The 18,875-nt window shown below is 31.1% G+C and overlaps 3 protein-coding genes across 3 annotated transcripts; all 3 read left to right on the top strand.

Annotated features, from left to right (window-relative positions):
- The first annotated feature begins 3,769 nt into the window (after positions 1-3,769).
- LOC107943901 (kinesin-like protein KIN-4C) lies at positions 3,770-7,910 on the top strand. Its single transcript, XM_016877712.2, has 13 exons — positions 3,770-3,922; positions 4,044-4,210; positions 4,616-4,726; positions 4,802-4,915; positions 5,004-5,084; positions 5,676-5,747; positions 5,854-5,947; positions 6,031-6,062; positions 6,372-6,445; positions 6,573-6,635; positions 6,734-6,878; positions 6,992-7,411; positions 7,589-7,910. The coding sequence occupies exons 2-13, from the start codon at positions 4,073-4,075 to the stop codon at positions 7,724-7,726; spliced, it is 1,482 nt and encodes a 493-aa protein (XP_016733201.1). The 5' UTR covers positions 3,770-3,922; positions 4,044-4,072; the 3' UTR covers positions 7,727-7,910.
- A 2,922-nt stretch (positions 7,911-10,832) lies between these two features.
- Positions 10,833-13,562, top strand: LOC121230315 (uncharacterized). Its single transcript, XM_041114899.1, has 3 exons — positions 10,833-11,189; positions 11,738-12,287; positions 13,080-13,562. The coding sequence occupies exons 2-3, from the start codon at positions 11,825-11,827 to the stop codon at positions 13,127-13,129; spliced, it is 513 nt and encodes a 170-aa protein (XP_040970833.1). The 5' UTR covers positions 10,833-11,189; positions 11,738-11,824; the 3' UTR covers positions 13,130-13,562.
- Positions 13,563-14,635: 1,073 nt separating this feature from the next.
- On the top strand, positions 14,636-18,597 carry LOC121230314 (protein NETWORKED 2A). Its single transcript, XM_041114898.1, has 2 exons — positions 14,636-15,131; positions 16,062-18,597. Exons 1-2 carry the CDS (start codon positions 15,032-15,034, stop codon positions 18,515-18,517), a joined length of 2,556 nt encoding a protein of 851 aa, XP_040970832.1. The 5' UTR covers positions 14,636-15,031; the 3' UTR covers positions 18,518-18,597.
- Positions 18,598-18,875: the final 278 nt, after the last annotated feature.

The following is an 18,875-nucleotide window of genomic DNA, read 5'->3' as shown; positions in this document are numbered from 1 at the left end:
TCCAATCTTATATATATCAAAATGGAAACACAAAGGAAAGAATGAGCAATTATTATTTTTAATATACATTATTGAGTTAACTAAGACGATCCTTATCCTCGTAGTCTCCCTTCTATCATTTAAAACTTATTTCTTTTCGTCTCTAGTAATCGAACATGATACAAAGTATTTTTCTTTATAGTGGTTACAGCGATTTCATTGAAGTTCTATACTAAATATGTTCATCTTTAATCTTTATATAACATTTTCAAATTATTTGTTACTTGTCATTAGGTTTATAATATGTTCAACAAAACTATTATTATTCGGATCTATCAACAGGGGCGTAGCCAGGGGGCTTGTAATACCCCATACCCGTACCTGAGACCGGGATAGGATACGAGGCATTACCGAAATTTTCAGAATAATTTCAATTAATTTATATTATTTAGTATTCATTTTCATGTTTCATGTTTCATGTAACATCCTTTTCATATATTCAATTCAAAATATCATATAAAATACGATACAATACTTAAATTTTCATATTTACATGCTCATTCAGGGTATCCGAACCTACCTGACTAAATTACAAAAATACCAAAATTTAGGGGCATATTGGTAATTTACCATTTTTCCAAATTTCACCCAATTTTAAATTGATAATTTCATTCAATTTATTAATTTAGATAATAAAACAATTTATTCCCTTCAATTTAGTCATTTTTAACATTTTTACAAAATTGCCCCCTAAAGTTTTACTTTTATTCAATTTAGTCCATGAGCTTAAACATGCAAATTAGCCATGCTAACTGAATATTCATATATATTTTTTTCTCCTCCTCGTCTCCATTCCACATCCTTAATGTATATAACATTCTTGTAAGTACGATTTCACAATTTACTTATTAATGCTCACATCAATCTATTCATACGAGTCATAGTCACTCAATTATTTATAATTCGAGCTAAAGAGCTCAAAATTAAGATCCATAAATTTTCCCTAAAACTAGACTCACATATAATTCCACCATAAAATTTTAAGAATTTTTTGTTTATCCAATTAGTACAGTTTATTCATTTAAGTTTCCCCTGTTTCACTATCCAACAGTTCTGACCTCTCTTCACTAAAAATTAATTATATCACATTACAAAACTCAGATAATGTTCCCATTGATTTATATTAAAAATAGACTCATTAAGGATTCTAAGCATATAAATTTTAGACTCTAATTAATTTTCTCCAATTTTTGGTGATTTTCCAAAGTCAAAACAGGGGAACCCGAATTCATTCTAACATTGTCTCACAAAATTCATTATATCTCATAATTTACAAATCCATTGCTTACACCGCTTCTTCTATGAAAAACTAGACTCAATAAGCTTTAATTTAATATTTTATTCATCTTCTAATTCGATTTATACAATTTATGGTGATTTTTCAAAGTTAGTCTACTTCTGCTGTCCAATATTGTTTTAGTTCAAGAGGTTTACTACCATTTTTCCTCTAAATTTCAAAGGTCATACAATTCAGTCCTTGCTCAATTAGCCCATCTATTAAGCTAATTTTTCTCAATTAACATTTTATTCCATCATTCTAAACTATTCAGAATTTTAACACTAAACCTTAATTCACAACTTTTTCACAATTAGGTCCTAAAATCAATATCTATTGAAATTACTTGATAAAATCATCAAACAACAAAATCAAAGCTTCAAATTCATTTTATTTCATCATAAAGAGCTAACACTTATCAATGATAGCTTTTAATTTTGTTCATAAAATCAAAAACTAATGAATTAAACACTTGGACCTAATTGTAAAAGTCACAAAAACATAAAAATCTCAAAGAAAAGGGTAAGAATTGAACTCACATATGTCAAAGTATGAAAAACCAGCAGCTTTCAGACCTCCCATGGCATTTTTGCTGAAGAAAAATGATGATATCTCTAGATTTTTCAAATTTGTCTTGTTTTATATGTTTAATTTGTAAAATTTCCCATTTTGCCATTGTTTCTCCTTGTCTTTTTTGCTGATTTTCTTGCCCAACCGTCCAGCCCATACAATTTGGGTCCAATTGCCTTTTAAATCCCTCATTTTTAATCATTTAAACTATTTAATCACAATTTAACAAATTTCGCACTATTTTCAATTTAGTCCTTTTTAATTAATTGACTAACCAAACGTTAAAATTTTCTAACGAAACTTTAATACTAACTTAATAACACTCCATAAATATTTATAAAAATATTTATGGCTCGGTTTATAAATCCAAGGTCTCGATACCTAGTTTTCAACCAAATTTACCTGATTAATTCTTTTAAAATCGCAAAATTTACTAATTAAAAATAATTCTTTTAAGTTCGCGCTTGGCCTATAATTATTATTTGTTAAAATTTCTAAACTTACTCGTCGGATTTAGTGATTTCGAATCACTGTTTCCGACACCACTAAAAAATTTGGCTGTTATAGGGCTAGCATGGGCCCCGGCCCCCCTAAAATAGAAAATTACATTTTAGGCCATTGAAATTTTTTAAAAATTTTAAATTAGTATATGTAAAATTGTACGTTTCCCCCCTTAAAATTATAAAAATTTAATTTAATCCTTTGCAAATTATAAAAATATAAACTATAAAAAATTAAAATTTCATCCAGCCCCCCCTAAAAAAATTTTCTGGCTTCGCCTCTGTCTATCAAATAGTTCTTTAATTCTTGTTCAAACGTTTTTAATCCTTTACGATGGATTTGAGTTCTTAAGATTCTAAGAGCACACATTTGAAGTGTTATTTGTTCAAGTAATCTAACTATAAAATGGTAATAAAACAATAATAACATCTAACATTCCTAAACATTAAGCATATTACAATTAATATATAATTGTGATAAAAAATACTTACAAAAATTTATGGTTTAGGTTGAAAAGAATTTTTGTTTGGGGTTTTTATAGTGTTAAGGGGAAGGAGACGACAAAATTTAATTTGATATCGATATTTATAAGTGCTGAGGTCTAATTTGTGTAGATTTTTTAGAGAATTTAATTATTAAAGTTACTACATTGATCTCAACATGTGTTAGTGTCAAGTTCATACTACTTTTTCAGAGAGATTAACCAAAGATTTTATCTCTCATGGTGTCTAGGCTCTAATCAGTTTTGCTTATGAATACATATTTAACTCCTTTCTTTTCTTCCATTTCACAAAAATATCAGACCCTAAAACTCTAATTCATTTTCTCATAATTTTAAATTTTAAATTGAAACATTAACATATAGGATTGAAGGTGTATAGATTGGGTTCAACATTTAGGGTTCCATTCCACTTATCCCACTTAAATACCTTAAACCTTAATTGAAATATTAACATTTAGAGTTTAGTGAATTTAGAGTTCATGATTTAGGCGACTTTAATATAGTTTAATTTTTAGGGTTTAAGGAAATAAATTATGTTTTTTCAATGACATATATAAATAACCTATTTGAGAGTGCCTATTTTGAAAATATACGAAGAGGTAGTCAGTAAGTGAAGCAGGAGCTGGTTTACTTACCGTCTAAATTTAATAATTTTAAATTATTTTTAAATGTATTTATAAATTTTAGTAATATATTAAAAAATATAGATATTTTCATTGTGATTGGTTGAATTTTTTTATAATGGAATTAACAGTTGGGATAAAATCAACAATGAATTAATAATTTATTTATTAATTCTGATAAAAAAATTAAATATCAAATTTAAATATTATTTTATTGTTTAAACCAAAGATAAAATTCAAAATTAACATTCAATATCTTTTTTTTGGTCGAATAACCTTCAATTTTAATATACAACAACAAAATCTCACCTAGAAAACTAAAATGAGAAACTCTCCATTTGAAAGAATTGCGCTCCTTTCTCCCAACTCTAGACGCTAGGCTGAGTTTAGGCAGACCAAAGAACAGTTCTGGTATCCTATTCCTGATTTTTTCCACTTATTTTTCTTGGAAAATAATTTATTGATCGACTATTTTGCAATAATATTTGTTTTCGATCATTTTCATCTGAATCATCGTTGCTTCGGTTTTCAGTTCACTTTTCAGGTAAAAGAAAAAAGAAAATGAAGAAGCCAAATCGTCGTTCTAAGCAAAAGAGCGGCTCCGCCGATTCTTCTACTTCGCCTTTGATCGTATCGGGTGAGAAGGGAAATCCGGCTAATAGGATCAGAGATTTGGAGCTAGAAAATGAGACTCTTAAGGTGATTCAGTGATTCGATTTTCTGGTTTTCATTTTTGTTCTATTTCTTTTCTTATAAGGTGAATCTCTGGTTTTTTTTTAAGTGAGTCTATTTAGTTGTTTTGAAATGCAGGAATGTAATAGATCTGATCGCAGTTGAGTGAACAAAACTGTTGTCCTCTTTAAAATTTTATTAATCTAGTGGAATCTGTTTGGTTGCTAAGAACATTCAGGGTAATGATTTAGGGCATTGAGATTCTAGTGATTCCGAGGAAATACTATTGAATTGTGCTTTTATCATTTACATTATCGATTTGTGGTGATTGAGGAAGCAACTAAAAATCTTATTAAGACTGCATCAGATGATTAAATGTAAAATTCAGTTTTATGCCTTCAACTTTTAATAAACGTGTTTATGGAATGGCAGAGGGCGATTGAGGAGCTAAGGAGCAAAGTGTTTGACGTTACACCAAACTCCTGTGTTGGTGTTCAAAAACTGGATCAAGGGCATTCTCGAAATTCAGAGACCTCTCCGAAGGTATTTGTTTCACATCTTCGTTAAATGGGGAATTACAATCAAGGTTCAATACTAAGCTATGTTCAACATTCTCAGATTGTGGAGTTGAGGAAACTAGGCATACAGTCTCAACTCTCGGCAAAAAAGCCTAAATCAGATGAAATGTCAGAACAGTTCCAGGATGAGATTCAAAGATTAAAGGTGCAAAAGGTGAGTACTTGATTTAGATGAGCATTTGTGTAGAACTATGACATTCATTTTGTTGCTTTTATTATCGCTGGAAGTTTCCTTTATTTAGGTTCAGCTCCAATGCAAGATGAAGCTTGAATCGATGCAGTTCAGGTTATGCAAGGCTTCGCTTGAAAAGGAAATTCTTCAGGTATGTATTTTTTGCATATTAGCCGTGCTTAAATGATGCTCTGGTTATCACCGTAAATCCTAGGAAATACAATGCTTATATGTTTAGGTTTTACATTTTATTCTTTCTTTTCAAAATGACTGTGCTGGGTCATATTTTCTGTCTTATCATTATATGTAGTTAAGAACGACCTTGTGATGTTCAAGTATTGTGATTACTGATTAGCATCTTTAATACACTGGCATATGTTACTGAGCTTTTCTCTTTTACTCTGAATGCTCAATAGATTTTGTATTCACTCTTAACGTGTGAGATGCTTAAGCAATTCAACCATACAAAAATGTTCTGCATGAGGCATACAATAAAAAGAAAACAAAAACTCTTAATGTGTCTATGCTGGTAATTACTTTGTTTTCTTCTGTAAGCTGAATATTAGGCATATGGCGCTATCTCAGAACTGCCCATGATTGCTCACCTAATCATCCTTTTCGCATCATCTGTTAAAATATAAGCTGTTCTTCCTTAGTTATTTCAAGGAGACGCCCTGTGAGATAGCAGTTTTTTGCTGGGAAGGCTTCATCATATGTTAATTATTCATTTTCCTTTTAACAGCTTAAGAAAGAGCAAAGGAGGAACAAGTATGAGAAGCATGTGCTCTCAACTCTCATTCAGAGGCAAAAGCATGTATATCAGTCTTCTTTTTATGTTACCTTACTTTATTTTCTGTTGACTAGTATTTGGTAAATATATTCTTAAGTTTTTTTCCTTTTCTTTTATGCCTCTATCTTAGGTATTGCAGCAGAAAACAAAAGAAGCTTTTGTGGCAGCAAAACGTCTAAAACAGCTAACTGAATCTAGAAAGGCTACATCTGGCAAAATAGCTGGTTAGAAAATAAGAAGTCCTCCTATATATATATTTAGTTTGATTATGATTTATTGACTTCTCGTTTGTGTAAACCATAAATAGGTGCTAGAATTGGCATCAACATTGGAACTCAGGTATGTGTTATAGATCCATGAAGAAATGCTTTCTTTTTGAACATGTACCTTAGTTGCAATTGGTTGAAAAGGGATTTGTACATGTACCCTGAGGGAGTAAATGGATCATCATGATGTCATGCATATTCTTTTTATTTTTTTAACTGAATGATAGAGGTAGTTTTCCACCATTTTATACTGCATCTTAAAGTTGATTTTAGTGTTTCCCCCCTTTTTCTCACTATTTATTTTGTGTCTATGGGGTTGGAAGGGTAGGGGCAATTGTTTGATGATGGTAATGATGGTGTTTCTATAATGGCACTGATGCAGGGTATTGAGAATGACTTTGAAGCCAAACTGAAGCTTGATGAAGTATGTTCAAAATACGAACATCGAATTGAAAAGTGAGTTCTGTAAACAATAATTCCCCTGTAGTCCTGGTTTGAATCAGCTATGGGATCATGCTTGAAGTTCACTGCTGGCTTGATTTGTTTATACATAAAATCGATTTAAGTGTACATTGTTTTCTAGGATGGTTGATGAGATAAAGAAACTCAAGCTGGAATTGGAGATGCTAAGGGAGGAAAAATCCAGGTAGGATCACGCTCTTGCTTTTTCATTCACCGCAAAGGTTGCTTTGTCCTTTTGTTACTACTGCTCTAATGATTATTAAATCTGTTCTTTCCTGCTAGTTCAAGCTGCAGGACAGGCGATAATGAAACTTCCATAGATGATTCAGAGTTAACAGATCTAAGAGAAGAAGTTGCTAAACTAAGTTGTATGGTTAGCCAAATGAAAATGTCAAAGGCACAACTCGTTCCAGCAGATAGGTCACAAGTTAGTTCAGTTTCCTGTAGCATGGTGCTTTTAATTTCAAACCATAGATACTAACATGGATTAAGATTCTCTTTATAATATCTAATCGTTGAGTTTTGATGTTTGTTAATCAGGCAGACTTGGTCCAGACTTCTGTTTCCATTGGGAGTAATATTCATGCATCCGGCACAGATGCATCTGAATCTGAGTGTTCTCAGGGAAATACTTCAATGATCGAGAAACCTTCAGGAGTGTGCTGCTCCTGTTCCAAAAAGTCTTTGTGTAAGACCCTCAAATGCAGATGTCGATCAGCAGGGAGCAGCTGCGGGGCGTCTTGTGGCTGCGCATTGGCCAAGTGCACGAATAATAAAAAAGTTCCTTTCAAATTGGACGACATACCACAACCAAAGATGCCCGAAGATATTGTTGAAGAACTGAAAGGCACGATTCATGATACTATCCTGATTCAAAATAAAACTGTTAAAAACATTCCTGATACAAATGAAGACTGCGGATCTAGAAAGCAGCCATTACGAGAGATTGGGAACACAATGGTATGCTTTCCTGCCGCACACCTTTTCATGTCCACATTTAGATATTAGGTACATTAAAGATTGTTTGAGGGTCTTCTTCCCTAAGATTGAAATGAACAAAAGCAGAAGAAATGGTACCCTATGCTTAAGTAACAAAAATTTCCTCTGGTTGCTAATGACAAGTTCGAATTCTTACAGGTCAAACCAACTGCTGCAAAACTTGACCCTAGAAAGAAAGGCCAAAAAACAGTCATTCAGCCTGATACTAAGGATCAGCCATTACCTGTGATAGAAAATACAAGAGGAACAAGAAGAACAAACAAAATTTCAGGTTAGCCCTTATAGTATTTTTTCCAAGTACCCCGGAAAATTATCTGAAAGTGTACGAGTTACTTGCTCGAAAGCATTGTACTCAGGCGAACTATAGCATTGGCTACTAGAGGTATTCCTTTACTAAGTTTCACATGGGATTTTGAGTGTTTTTTCTTATTGAAATAAGCATACAAATTTTATAGGGAGAGATGGGTTCGAGAACAAATTTTGAGCTTTAAACATGTTGCTAATGGTTGTTAGAACCGAACTAGACAAAAGGATTGAATGAAATTTTGAGCAAACCATTTGGAATCAGGACAAAAGGGTTGAATTGGATTTTGAGGGAATAATTTGGAGCTGAAAAAAATAGATGGAGTTGGGTTTTATAATTTTTTAAAATATTTTATTGAATTAAAACCGAATTGATAATCTAAATGTTTAAAATACAATGGCAATAAGCCGAAACTTGTAGGACATATTGAAGCGACCATGGTGTTAAAATACGTGGAAGTTATTGAGTTCTTGGTATTAGATGAAGTATTAAATTTATGCCATCCAAATTTAGATTATTTTGATATTATCTTCAAATAATTTTTCTTTTTAAATTTCTTTCATCAAGTTCATTTCCCTTAGCCTAAGGTTTCTTAAAAGTATCAAAATAACATGTCTTACAAGGGGTTGTTGATTCGCTTTGACATTTAACAGCCAATAATTCCAACCAAAGCTTGTACTTGTAGGTGACTCAAACTAAATAATTAGGCTATCAGCACTTGTACTTTATCAAAGTTATATATTTAGTTTTTGTGTTTTAATTTGGTCATTTTTAGTCTCTATATTTTTTAAAATTTAAAATTGTAGTTTTTATCAAACGATAATTGTTAAATTTATTAAATTTAATTTTTTTATTTCTAAAATCTAATGCGACAAACATATTATTATATGTATAATACTATTTTAACTAGTTATTTTCATATATTACTCAATAAAAATTTAATTAATGGATTAAAGATTGGCATTTGCATCAAGACTAGGATTCAAAATCTAAAAGCATATGGACTTGGAATGATCTAATAGGAGAATATAGATTAAATTTACAATTGTACATATTGTATAGGACTAGTCATTGAATTTAACTAAACGAATTTATCTTCTACTATTTGAGTTAGGACTAAATTTTTAAAATTTGAAAAGTATAAGGATCAAAATTGATCAATTTGAATAGTATAGGGATTAAAATTGATAAAATTAAAATATGGAGATTAAATATACAATTTTTACAAAATACAAGGACTGGTATCAAAAGTTAACTAAATAATTGTGTCGAAATATGATAAGCTTATATCGAGTAGACTTATTCATATTGTGATATGAATTTTCTTTTTTATTATTTTTATTTAAATTACTTGAATTATTAATTAAAATTAATAAAGTTATAATGATTAGATCTTAATTTAATTAATATCAATATAACTATTCTCATAATAAAAAAATAAAATAAAATCATTTTTATATTCAATGACTTAGTTTGATTCATGTTGATCCAATTTACAAATTTTTTTGTCCAATAATTTCTCTGTCCAAATCAAGCCGAAAAATTAGGCCCACTTGTAAACAAATGTGGGTCCCTAAGGCTTCACATTTATTTCCTAAAGTCATATCATTCATTTCACAATCTTATTATATATGGCCAACATTTACTCATGCACTAAAAATATACCAAAGTTTTATACTAAAAAATAATAGTGATTGGAAAATTTTAAAAAGTGCATAAGCTTTTATCACATAATAGATCTTTCCATGTGCACCATTGGTGGGGAGTTGTCGTCTCAATGATTCAAACAAAATGGGATTTTCTTTTGAAAGATTTTGGGAATATTTTTAGACAATTTTTCGTTCTGGTGGAGAAATGTTAGCCAACCAAAGATTTTGGTTTATGATGTTGTCCTTTATCTTTTTTTTTTTCTAAAAAATAGGTTAAATTTTGTTTTTGGTCCTTGTAATGTGCATAAATTACGATTTTAGTTTTCAAAAGTTGAAATTTTAATCTGATCAAACTGTATCTGTTAAATTTATTAAATTATAATATTTTTAAAAATTTACTTGTTATTTTCATATATTACTCATAAAAAGTCTAGGTAATGGATTTAACGGGTGCAGTATATGTCAATATTGAAATTTTAAAATTTAAAAGTATAAGAACTATGGATGATCAAATTGAAAAATATAGTAAATGACTAATAACAACATTTAACCGAGGATTTAATTGCTTCCATTTGTCTTCGTACTGCAATTATAAAATTAATAGAATATAGAGACTAAAACTAACCAAATAATAAAATATATTTTAATTGATGTTTTATATAATTTCATAATTAAATTTAAATCTTAAAAATATTTTTATTATTTAAATTAAATTCGGACCCAATCAACTCAAAATAATTTTGTATTTATCTAAATCCAACTTAAATTAGTGAAATAATAATTTAATCAAATATCTTTTTAAGAAAATAATAATAAGTGATAATCATTGTAAACAAATAATTCATTTTTGCTAAAAGAGGATAAGTATAGGAGAATCAAAGACTTCAACTTATCATGGACAAAGCAATATTTTATCCATCAACTTAATAATTTTTTTCAATTTTCAATTTAATTTTTTTAAAAATAAACTATAAAAATATTTTTATTCTATTTTAGTCATTTAACAATTAATCTTTTCGATAACTGACGTGGACCCTTTTTATTGGTTTAATATTAAGTTTAGTCTTATAATATTTACACGTATTAATTTAATCTTAAATTTAATTTTTTTATATGTTTAACCTTTAATTATTTTTTAATTAGAGAAAATGGGGGAAATTAGAGACACGAAAGTACGGCGCAAAGAGGTTGGAATTTCCCGGGAAGTGGGCATGGGTTACTTGAGCTACACTTACACGTTTCTTTCGGGTCAAACCCGCCACGTCAACCTTTCTACCGCCCCACATTTCTGACCTGGAAATCGATTTCAGTCAAATGTCGTTAATCCTCTATACCCAATCTCATTTCTAACAAAAAAATCCCACTTCTCCCCGTAATCCGTAACTACAAAAAACTTAAAAGTTTATATCTGAACTCCAAAAAATACCCTTAATTCACTAAATTCAAATGTTTCCCCCTACTCTTGAGCTCATGGAATAAAACTCCCTAGTAAATAAATCATAATTTTACATTATTATTATAATATTATTATTTTCACCTGCTGTTAAAATATATAATCGGCTGATATTAATATAAACCCAAAAAGAACTCTTCTTTTTATCTCTATGGGAATCTTTCTCTTTTTAAAGCAAAAAAAGATTGATTCTTGGAAGTGAAGTGAGGTTAAAAAATTTGTAGAATTTGGATTCCATCACCGTTTTCTTTTTTTCCCCTTTTTTATTTTCCTTTGCAGATTATCTGAAAATCTGGGTGGTATTTTTCTTTTACGTTGGGTGGCTTTTTGAAGGTACTTTGATTGATTTTTTTTTTCTTTTTGTTCTTTCAAGTCTCCATTGAATCTTCCTCTTTTTATTTGAAACACAAGGAACAATGTTTGGGTTCTTTTTTTCTTTTCCTCTTTTGCTGATAAAGCTTTAAAAGTCTTCCTCCTTTTCTGTATATCTTTAAATGGCTTATTTTGAGATTTATTTGAAATTCTGTTCGGAACTGATTGAGAAAATGTAAATGAAAATTTGAAAAAAAAAAAGGAGAGGAAAATAGGTAGTCAAATTTGAGAAATCTATTTTTAGCAGAAAAGGGTTTTTTTTCTTTTCCCTTTTTTCGGATATTTCGTTTGATTTTTTATGGGACCGGTTATCACTTATTCTCCTTTGAAATTTGTCTAAATTCCTTGTACTGTCTTTTTTTATTATTTTTTTTCTAGCTAAAAAAATGGAAATTTGAGAGGAATCCAATTTAATTTTTAAAGGTTTAAAGTAAAGGGTTGCTTTTGCTTTAGAGAATTATGATTTCAATGCAGTTTTGTTTGAGTATGTGTTTTGTTTTTAAATGCAGAAAGTGGTGATCAGATTGCCTATTTGTTGGTTTTGGATTTTGCTGGGGATTTGCATATTAGATTGAGCTATAGCTGATTATATACATATGGCTGTGGCTTTTACTCATCTTTCATGGTGGTTATGGAGTGGTAAACATCAAGAACCTAGAATTGCTAATGGATCTTCTTTAAGTTCGTCGCCGGATTCCGGTTTATTAGATTCGGATAATCTGAAGTTTCCATTGGTTAAGAGAGCTAATATGGCGTCTTCATCTAGAAAAGTTAGGAGGAAATGGCATAGCCGTGAAGAAAGAAAGATTGATAGGGAATATGATGTAGTTATTGTCCCGTCGGACGGAGGGTGTGTTTCGGGGTCCGAATCCGATGGTTCAGATTACTCCATTGGATGGATGGAACCTCATGGACCTGGTTTCAACAGTGATGATGAATCAGACAATAGCTTTGCTGTGTTGGTTCCATGTTATGGTCATAGACAAGATGATATGTTGGAAGATCCAAAGAACAACCTTTTGGGTGCCATTGTCAACATTCCTAACTATTATTCTTCTGGTATTGTCCATTTCTAATTTCCCAAGTATTTGACTGTTATGTATGTTATATATATATATATGTGGAAAAAAGGTTAAGATGCAGGATAGGATAGCACTTTGCAGGTCATTTTCCATTTGCTAACACTATTTTTGGCACTATGAACACATATGGAACTTGTTTAGTTTTTTTTTTTAAACTTATATACTGTTGAATTGCTTGAATTGTTCAAGGGGTCGACTGTAAATGTACCATGGAAGCTTTTATAGTCAGGTTGAATTTTGCCTCCTATAGTAAAAAATAGGCAAATTAGTCCCTGTATCTTAGATTATAGAGCAAATTAGTGTGGTATTTGTAGTTACACTGGTTTTTTAACAATACAATTGGATGGAATGTTCAAGATTGCATTAGGGAAAGTAGGGAGGACTAACAATACTTGAGGTTTTGGACGTTGTAACTCATTGATAGCTCATCTCGATTTTGGACGAGCCTCTAATGAACTTTTATTGTTGTTCGGTCTAGCTCATCTCGATTTTAATGTCATTCAGAAGATAATTGATTTTATTGGCATGTTGCTCTTGTAAGTTCCAATATCCTGCATACCTATATATATTTGAGTGTGTATATAATGTAGAATTCAGGACCTACTTTGGCCGAAATGGTGAGTAGTTACGATTAGGTAGCTGCTGTTCATCTTTTGTTCATAATGTGTTATGTTCTCCAATGTGATGCTGTAAGCTTTCATAGAATTTGTCCAAGTGTGTATGTCATTATGCTAACTCTGTCTGTGTCTTATGTTTCTTCAATGTGAAGCAAGCAAAAATTACGTGGAACAGTGGCTTTCATCTCTGCAGACTAGCTAATATCTCAGACTATCGAAGATTCCTTATGGATCTTTATTCTATTACTCCATCTGCTGGAAGAACTTGGTCTCGTGTTTCATCGTCGATATAAATATTGTATAAAGGTGCTGTATATACTGTAAAACTGAAATCTGAGCTATTATCAACTAACGAGCAGCAAAAAACGGTAGCTAAGAGACAAACACGATGTGAATATCAGACCAGACATTTCCTTTTCTGCTGTTTCTTTCGGGAGCTGAAGATCGGTGTTTGTTCATTTATGCGTGTGTGTGATTCGTTGGGGGACTTCACTTGGAGCATGAAAGTTGTGTGTGTGTGTGCATTGAATTCTTTAGTGTAAATATAGTTTTTTGTACTTACTAAAAACCGAACCAGATTTTATGCTGTATGATTTACTGTAAGTAATATGTGAATAAAGTATTTTGTACATAAACATTAGTTTCTTTCTCCAAATCAATGGCTGCCCTTGTTGTGCTATGATTAAGACATTATAATGGTGGACATAATAGCTGAAGCTGTTTTTGTTTTTGCTCGAAGATAATTGATATCTGTTTCATTTCACATTTCTCGACTTTAAAAAGTTACAAAAAGATCATTTAATTATTTGAAAGTTTTTATTTAAGTTATCAGCCTATCAATATCGTTGTTGTATGATCTTTTTCGTTGAAACCGCTTGTGTCATTGAAAGCTCACATTCTCCTTTGTTATGATTAATTGCTTTTTTATGAAACAACTTAAATATCATTAATTTGCAAACTAAAATTTAAATCGTTGATGAGTACTATCCAACGCATCGATTGTTGAATCATTATTTAGAACTCGCTAATCTAAATTTAAAAAAAAAAACTTAATAGCTCTACGATAAATACGAACTTTCAAATAGTTTAGCGACTTAAATAAAAATATTTGTATAGCTCAGCGACTATTTTATAACTCGTTGAAGTTAAATGATTAAAATATAAATTTGTTAATAATTTAATCCCAAAAAAGGCTAACCCAATATTTTTAACAACATGTAATTTATTACTTATGTAACCTAATAAGATAAATACACGTGGAAAATAATAAAATAAATAAATCATACATGAAATTAAAAAATAACTATTAATTTAAAGAAAATAAATGTCATTAAACAAAAAATACTGAATGTGTGCATTCATTTTAAAACATTTTTTTATATAATTATATTTATTTTTGAGTTATTTTTTTAACTTCATGAATTATTTATTTATTTTATTATTTTTCATATGTAATTATTTAAGTAATAATTACATCTTATTAAAAATATTTTACATATGAAATTCTACATCATCTCGTTAACTTGTTAAAAAAACAATTTGAAAAAAAAATAAAGTAAATGGTTAAAAAAAGTTTAAAAATATAATTAGGGTCATTTTGATAAAACATGTAAATGTTAGTGGCCAAATTTGTTATTAAGAAAAAAAAATGGTTGTGGCAAGAGGCATCCGTTATAACAAATCTGTTGAACAGAATGGAAAACGAGATTTTCGCAAAACTTCTGTTTGAACTATCTTTCCAAAAAAACAGTGTTTGTTTCTTGAGAAAAATATGTACACATGGAAAAAAAAAAAGAAAAGAAAAACTGAAAACTGAATGGAAAGAGAAAAAAGGAAAAGGAAAATGATTATAAAAAGAAAATCCCAAGCAGGCAAATGAAGAAGAGTGGAGGTAGTGCCATATGGATAAATCCCTATTTCTATAATTGAGGAAATGAAAAAGATTGAAAGTCATTAACAAGGCGAGCTATGTTCCCTTCCATTTCTTACCCATCCGATGCAGGTTTAGCCAAGTTTGATTCTTGATGATCTTCAAGGCAATCCCTTTTTGGAAGGAATTAGTTCTTCTTTTTCCTTCCAAAGGGAGAAGCATATACCAATACACATGATGATGTTGCAGAACGCTGCAAGCAATGCATATTCATGGTGGTGGGTTAGCCACATTAGAACCAAGCAATCAAAATGGCTTGAACAAAATCTTCAAGGTAAATGCCTTTTTGTTTTCTTTCTTTTTTTTTTTACAAATTTATTGGTTTTTTTGCACAAATATCACAAGATTCACAACAATCCAGATTGTTTGGTCGATACCCTTCTTTTGTTTGATTAAATATCAGTAAAAACACCGCTATGTTCCTCTTAATTTCGAAATTGATCGGAACAATTTAAAGGTTATTTTCGAAATAAATTTGATTGAAGTAATAATAAATTTAGTTATTAAAGTTTACATATTTTGTCAATTTGTTGAGTTAAATTTGTTGGAGTTTTTAGAATGAAGACTAAATTAATAAAATATATAAATACTGAGGGTTAAATTTATTATTGTATCGATCAAAATTATTACAATTGACGAAAGAGTTTAACACTACCTTTAATTGTCCTTAATTGCTCACTTTTAAAATTCATAGTTCTTATCACTTTCAAAATTCATAGTTCTTATTTTTTTAGAGGGACCAATTTCAAAATTGAGAAGGGCACTTCTATTTTTATCTTAAATATTTGTTTTTTAAAACTTCGGTTATGAGCATTGTATATTGTATATATTGGTGAATGAATTTGAGAGATCCCTTTATTATAGGCATTTGATCAAGTTAGTCTCTTTACTATTAAATGGATTCATTTAGCCCCTCTAATATTAAAAAAAATTAAATAATGTCAAATTGGAACAAAATTAATATTTATTGATTTAAATAGTAAATGTTAATTTTATTACAATTTGAATTTTTTTTGTTCTTTTGAATAATAGAAGGACTAAATTAAACCATTTAATAATAAAGGGGTTAATTTGATGCAATTCCAATAATACAGGGATTTTCCAAGTAGTTTAACCCATGTATCTAACACGAAAAATATAGTTTAAAACTTATATTTTTGGGACCCATTTTTGTTCTAAAAAGATTGTTGAAAATGAACGATAGATATGGAGGAGAAAGTGAGGAGCATGTTGAAAATTATTGATGATGATGGGGATTCATTTGCAAAAAGGGCAGAAATTTATTTCAAGAAAAGACCAGAACTTGTAAGCATTGTTGAAGAATGTTACCGTTCTTACCAAGCATTAGCTGAAAGATATGATCATTTATCAAAAGATCTTCAACGTGCCAATCGAACCATTGCTACTGTTTTTCCTGAACAAGTCCCTTATTCCCTTGATGATGAACAAGATCAAGAATCCCCCGGTTCGAGAGTTTGGTTTCATAAAGGAAAAGTGAACAAAGCTTTAGGATCGGCGGTTCCGAGTTCGGGGTTGAACAAAGACGAGGCACTCGATGAAATCGATAAGCTGTCGAAGGAGATTTCAGATATGGAAACTGAAAGAGAGTGTTTGAAGAGAGCATATGTGGAAGGGTATAAGAAATTTTGTGAAGTGGATAATCAAGTAGCTGAAAAGCAAAGGAGAGTAAGCAATTTACGGGTTGAGTTTGGGCTTGGATCCGTTACCGATGATAAAGACGAGTTGCCGATCGAGGATGTGAATGTGGATTCCGAAAAGATTAAGCATGTACATTTGAGATTTGAAGCTTTGAGGAATAGATTTAGTGCTCCACAAATAAATCAGCAAAAGAAGCATGTTCCAAGTAAGAATGTTGATAACAAGGTTCATGAAGTTCTTATTGTTGAAAAACAGAAACATGAAGTATCGCGGAACGAGACCGATGAGAAGCTCGACGTAAGCTCAAATAATGCTTCTCGTATGATGTCTGAACTTGTAGTGAAAATTGATGAGCTTGTACAAAGAGTAGTTAATTGGGAAACTGCATTTTTGTCTGAAAAGGATTTAGAAAAGAGATCAAAATCTGATGCGGATGAGGTCCCGGAAGAAGACAAGGAAGCCGAGAAGGAAGGCCGGAAAATCATAAACTGCAGGATGAACTTGTTGGAAGGGGAATTAAGTAAAGTTAAAGATCTTGTGGATACTGTTGTACACGAAATTAACGGCCTCAAAACACATTCGGCTGCACCGAGTTGTAATGTTGATCATTTATCAGTAAAAGCTGAAGCCGATTCTGATGTCGACGGAGAAACCGAAGATCATCAAATCGAGCAGGCTTTGAAAGATAAGGATGTTTCAGTTGAAGGGAAAAACAATGCTGCTTGTGAAACAAGCAATGTGTTTGATGCTTATTCGAGTAAGGGTCCGGTTTCTACCAAAGAAGATAAAGCAAAGAAGCAAGACTTGTCGGATATGGCAAGCAGTATAGCAGATGCTGAGATCAACGAAATTGAGACCGATGACGAAGAAGAAGAGCAACCGAACTGGAGGCAGTTGTACTTGGATGGACTCGATGACAGAGAACAGGTTGTAGTCGACAAGTACTCTTCGGTTCTTGAGAACTATGAGGAGGTAAAAAAGAAGCTTAATGAAGTCGATAAGAACAACCGGGATGGGTTCTTCGAATTGGCTATGCAGATAAAGGAACTAAAGAACGCAGTGGCCTCTAGAGATAGAGAGGTTCAATCTTTACATCGAAAAATCGGGTTTTTAGATGAAAACAAGTATGTATATTCAATAGAAGACCACGAAGTAAACCGTGAAAGTCCGAGCGAGCAATCTACGTTAACCAATTCTACCGAAGCATCACCTTCAGAGCAGGGGAAAGATGGATCCATTAGAAAAGAAATCACAGTCGAAGTCGGATCAACTACACACGGAAGTTCCAAAGAATCATCCGAGAAAGCAGGAGAAAACAACAAACCTACAAGCCAATCAGTCGTAGAGAACAAAATTAGGTCAAGTATCGACGAATTACTCGAAGAAAATCTCGTTTTTTGGTTGAGATTCAGTGCAGCTTTTAATCAAATAAAGAAATATCAAACTTCAGTCAATAACTTGAAAGCCAAGTTATCAACATTGAGAAAAAGAAACCATTATGAAGGAAGGATGGAACATATGCAATCCGAAATCCGACCCGTTTATTGTCAGTTCCAAGAAATAAGAACCGGCTTAACACTATGGTTAGAAAACAATGGAGTTTTGACAGATGAAATTGACAGCAGATATACCTCCATATGCAAAATCCAAAATGAAATAGCTAGTGGCGATGAGTTGATGAGTGTATATCAAGCAACCAAGTTCAAAGGTGAAGTTACGAACATGAAACATGAACTTACCAAGGTATCTAATGAATTAAAATCGGGGTTTGAACATGTGTGGCAACTCAAGCATGAGGTTGAGAAGCAAATGAACAGCTTGGAGAAAGAACTTGGGTCCTTAATATCATCAACGTCTCAACCATCAAAGCCTCGGAGATCATCGATGTCTCGAATTCCGCTTCGATCATTCTTGTTTGGAATCAAGTTAAGGAACTCTAAGCAATCAAAAGGATCATCAATGGTTACAAGCTACAAGAATTTAAGTAAGTCTTCAAGATAGACACTTTCTTCTTCATTCCCTTTGTATAATTTTATTAGACACCATTGTTGAACAACATGTATTGTTATATTCTTTCTCCAGACAGAAATTGTGTGAAAACTATTTTTTATTTTTAATGTTATCTTTCACTAGTACCTTAGGTTGAGCAAAATCTGATTTGATTTGAAAAACTTGATAAAAAAATTTAAATTTTGAATTAAATAGTTTGAGTTAATTGAGTTATTCGGATCAATTCGAATAAAAAATCAAGTTTTTTTCGGTTTAACCCGAATATGAATTACACAATTCGAATTATCCAAAAATCCGAATAAGAAAAGGTAAAATTACGTCGTTTCGATAAATATTCATCTTTTCTAAA

This window comes from Gossypium hirsutum, chromosome A06 (assembly GCF_007990345.1).
Source record: "Gossypium hirsutum isolate 1008001.06 chromosome A06, Gossypium_hirsutum_v2.1, whole genome shotgun sequence".
NCBI classification, from domain to species: Eukaryota; Viridiplantae; Streptophyta; class Magnoliopsida; order Malvales; family Malvaceae; genus Gossypium; species Gossypium hirsutum.
This window is presented reverse-complemented; position numbering and strand designations above follow the sequence as displayed.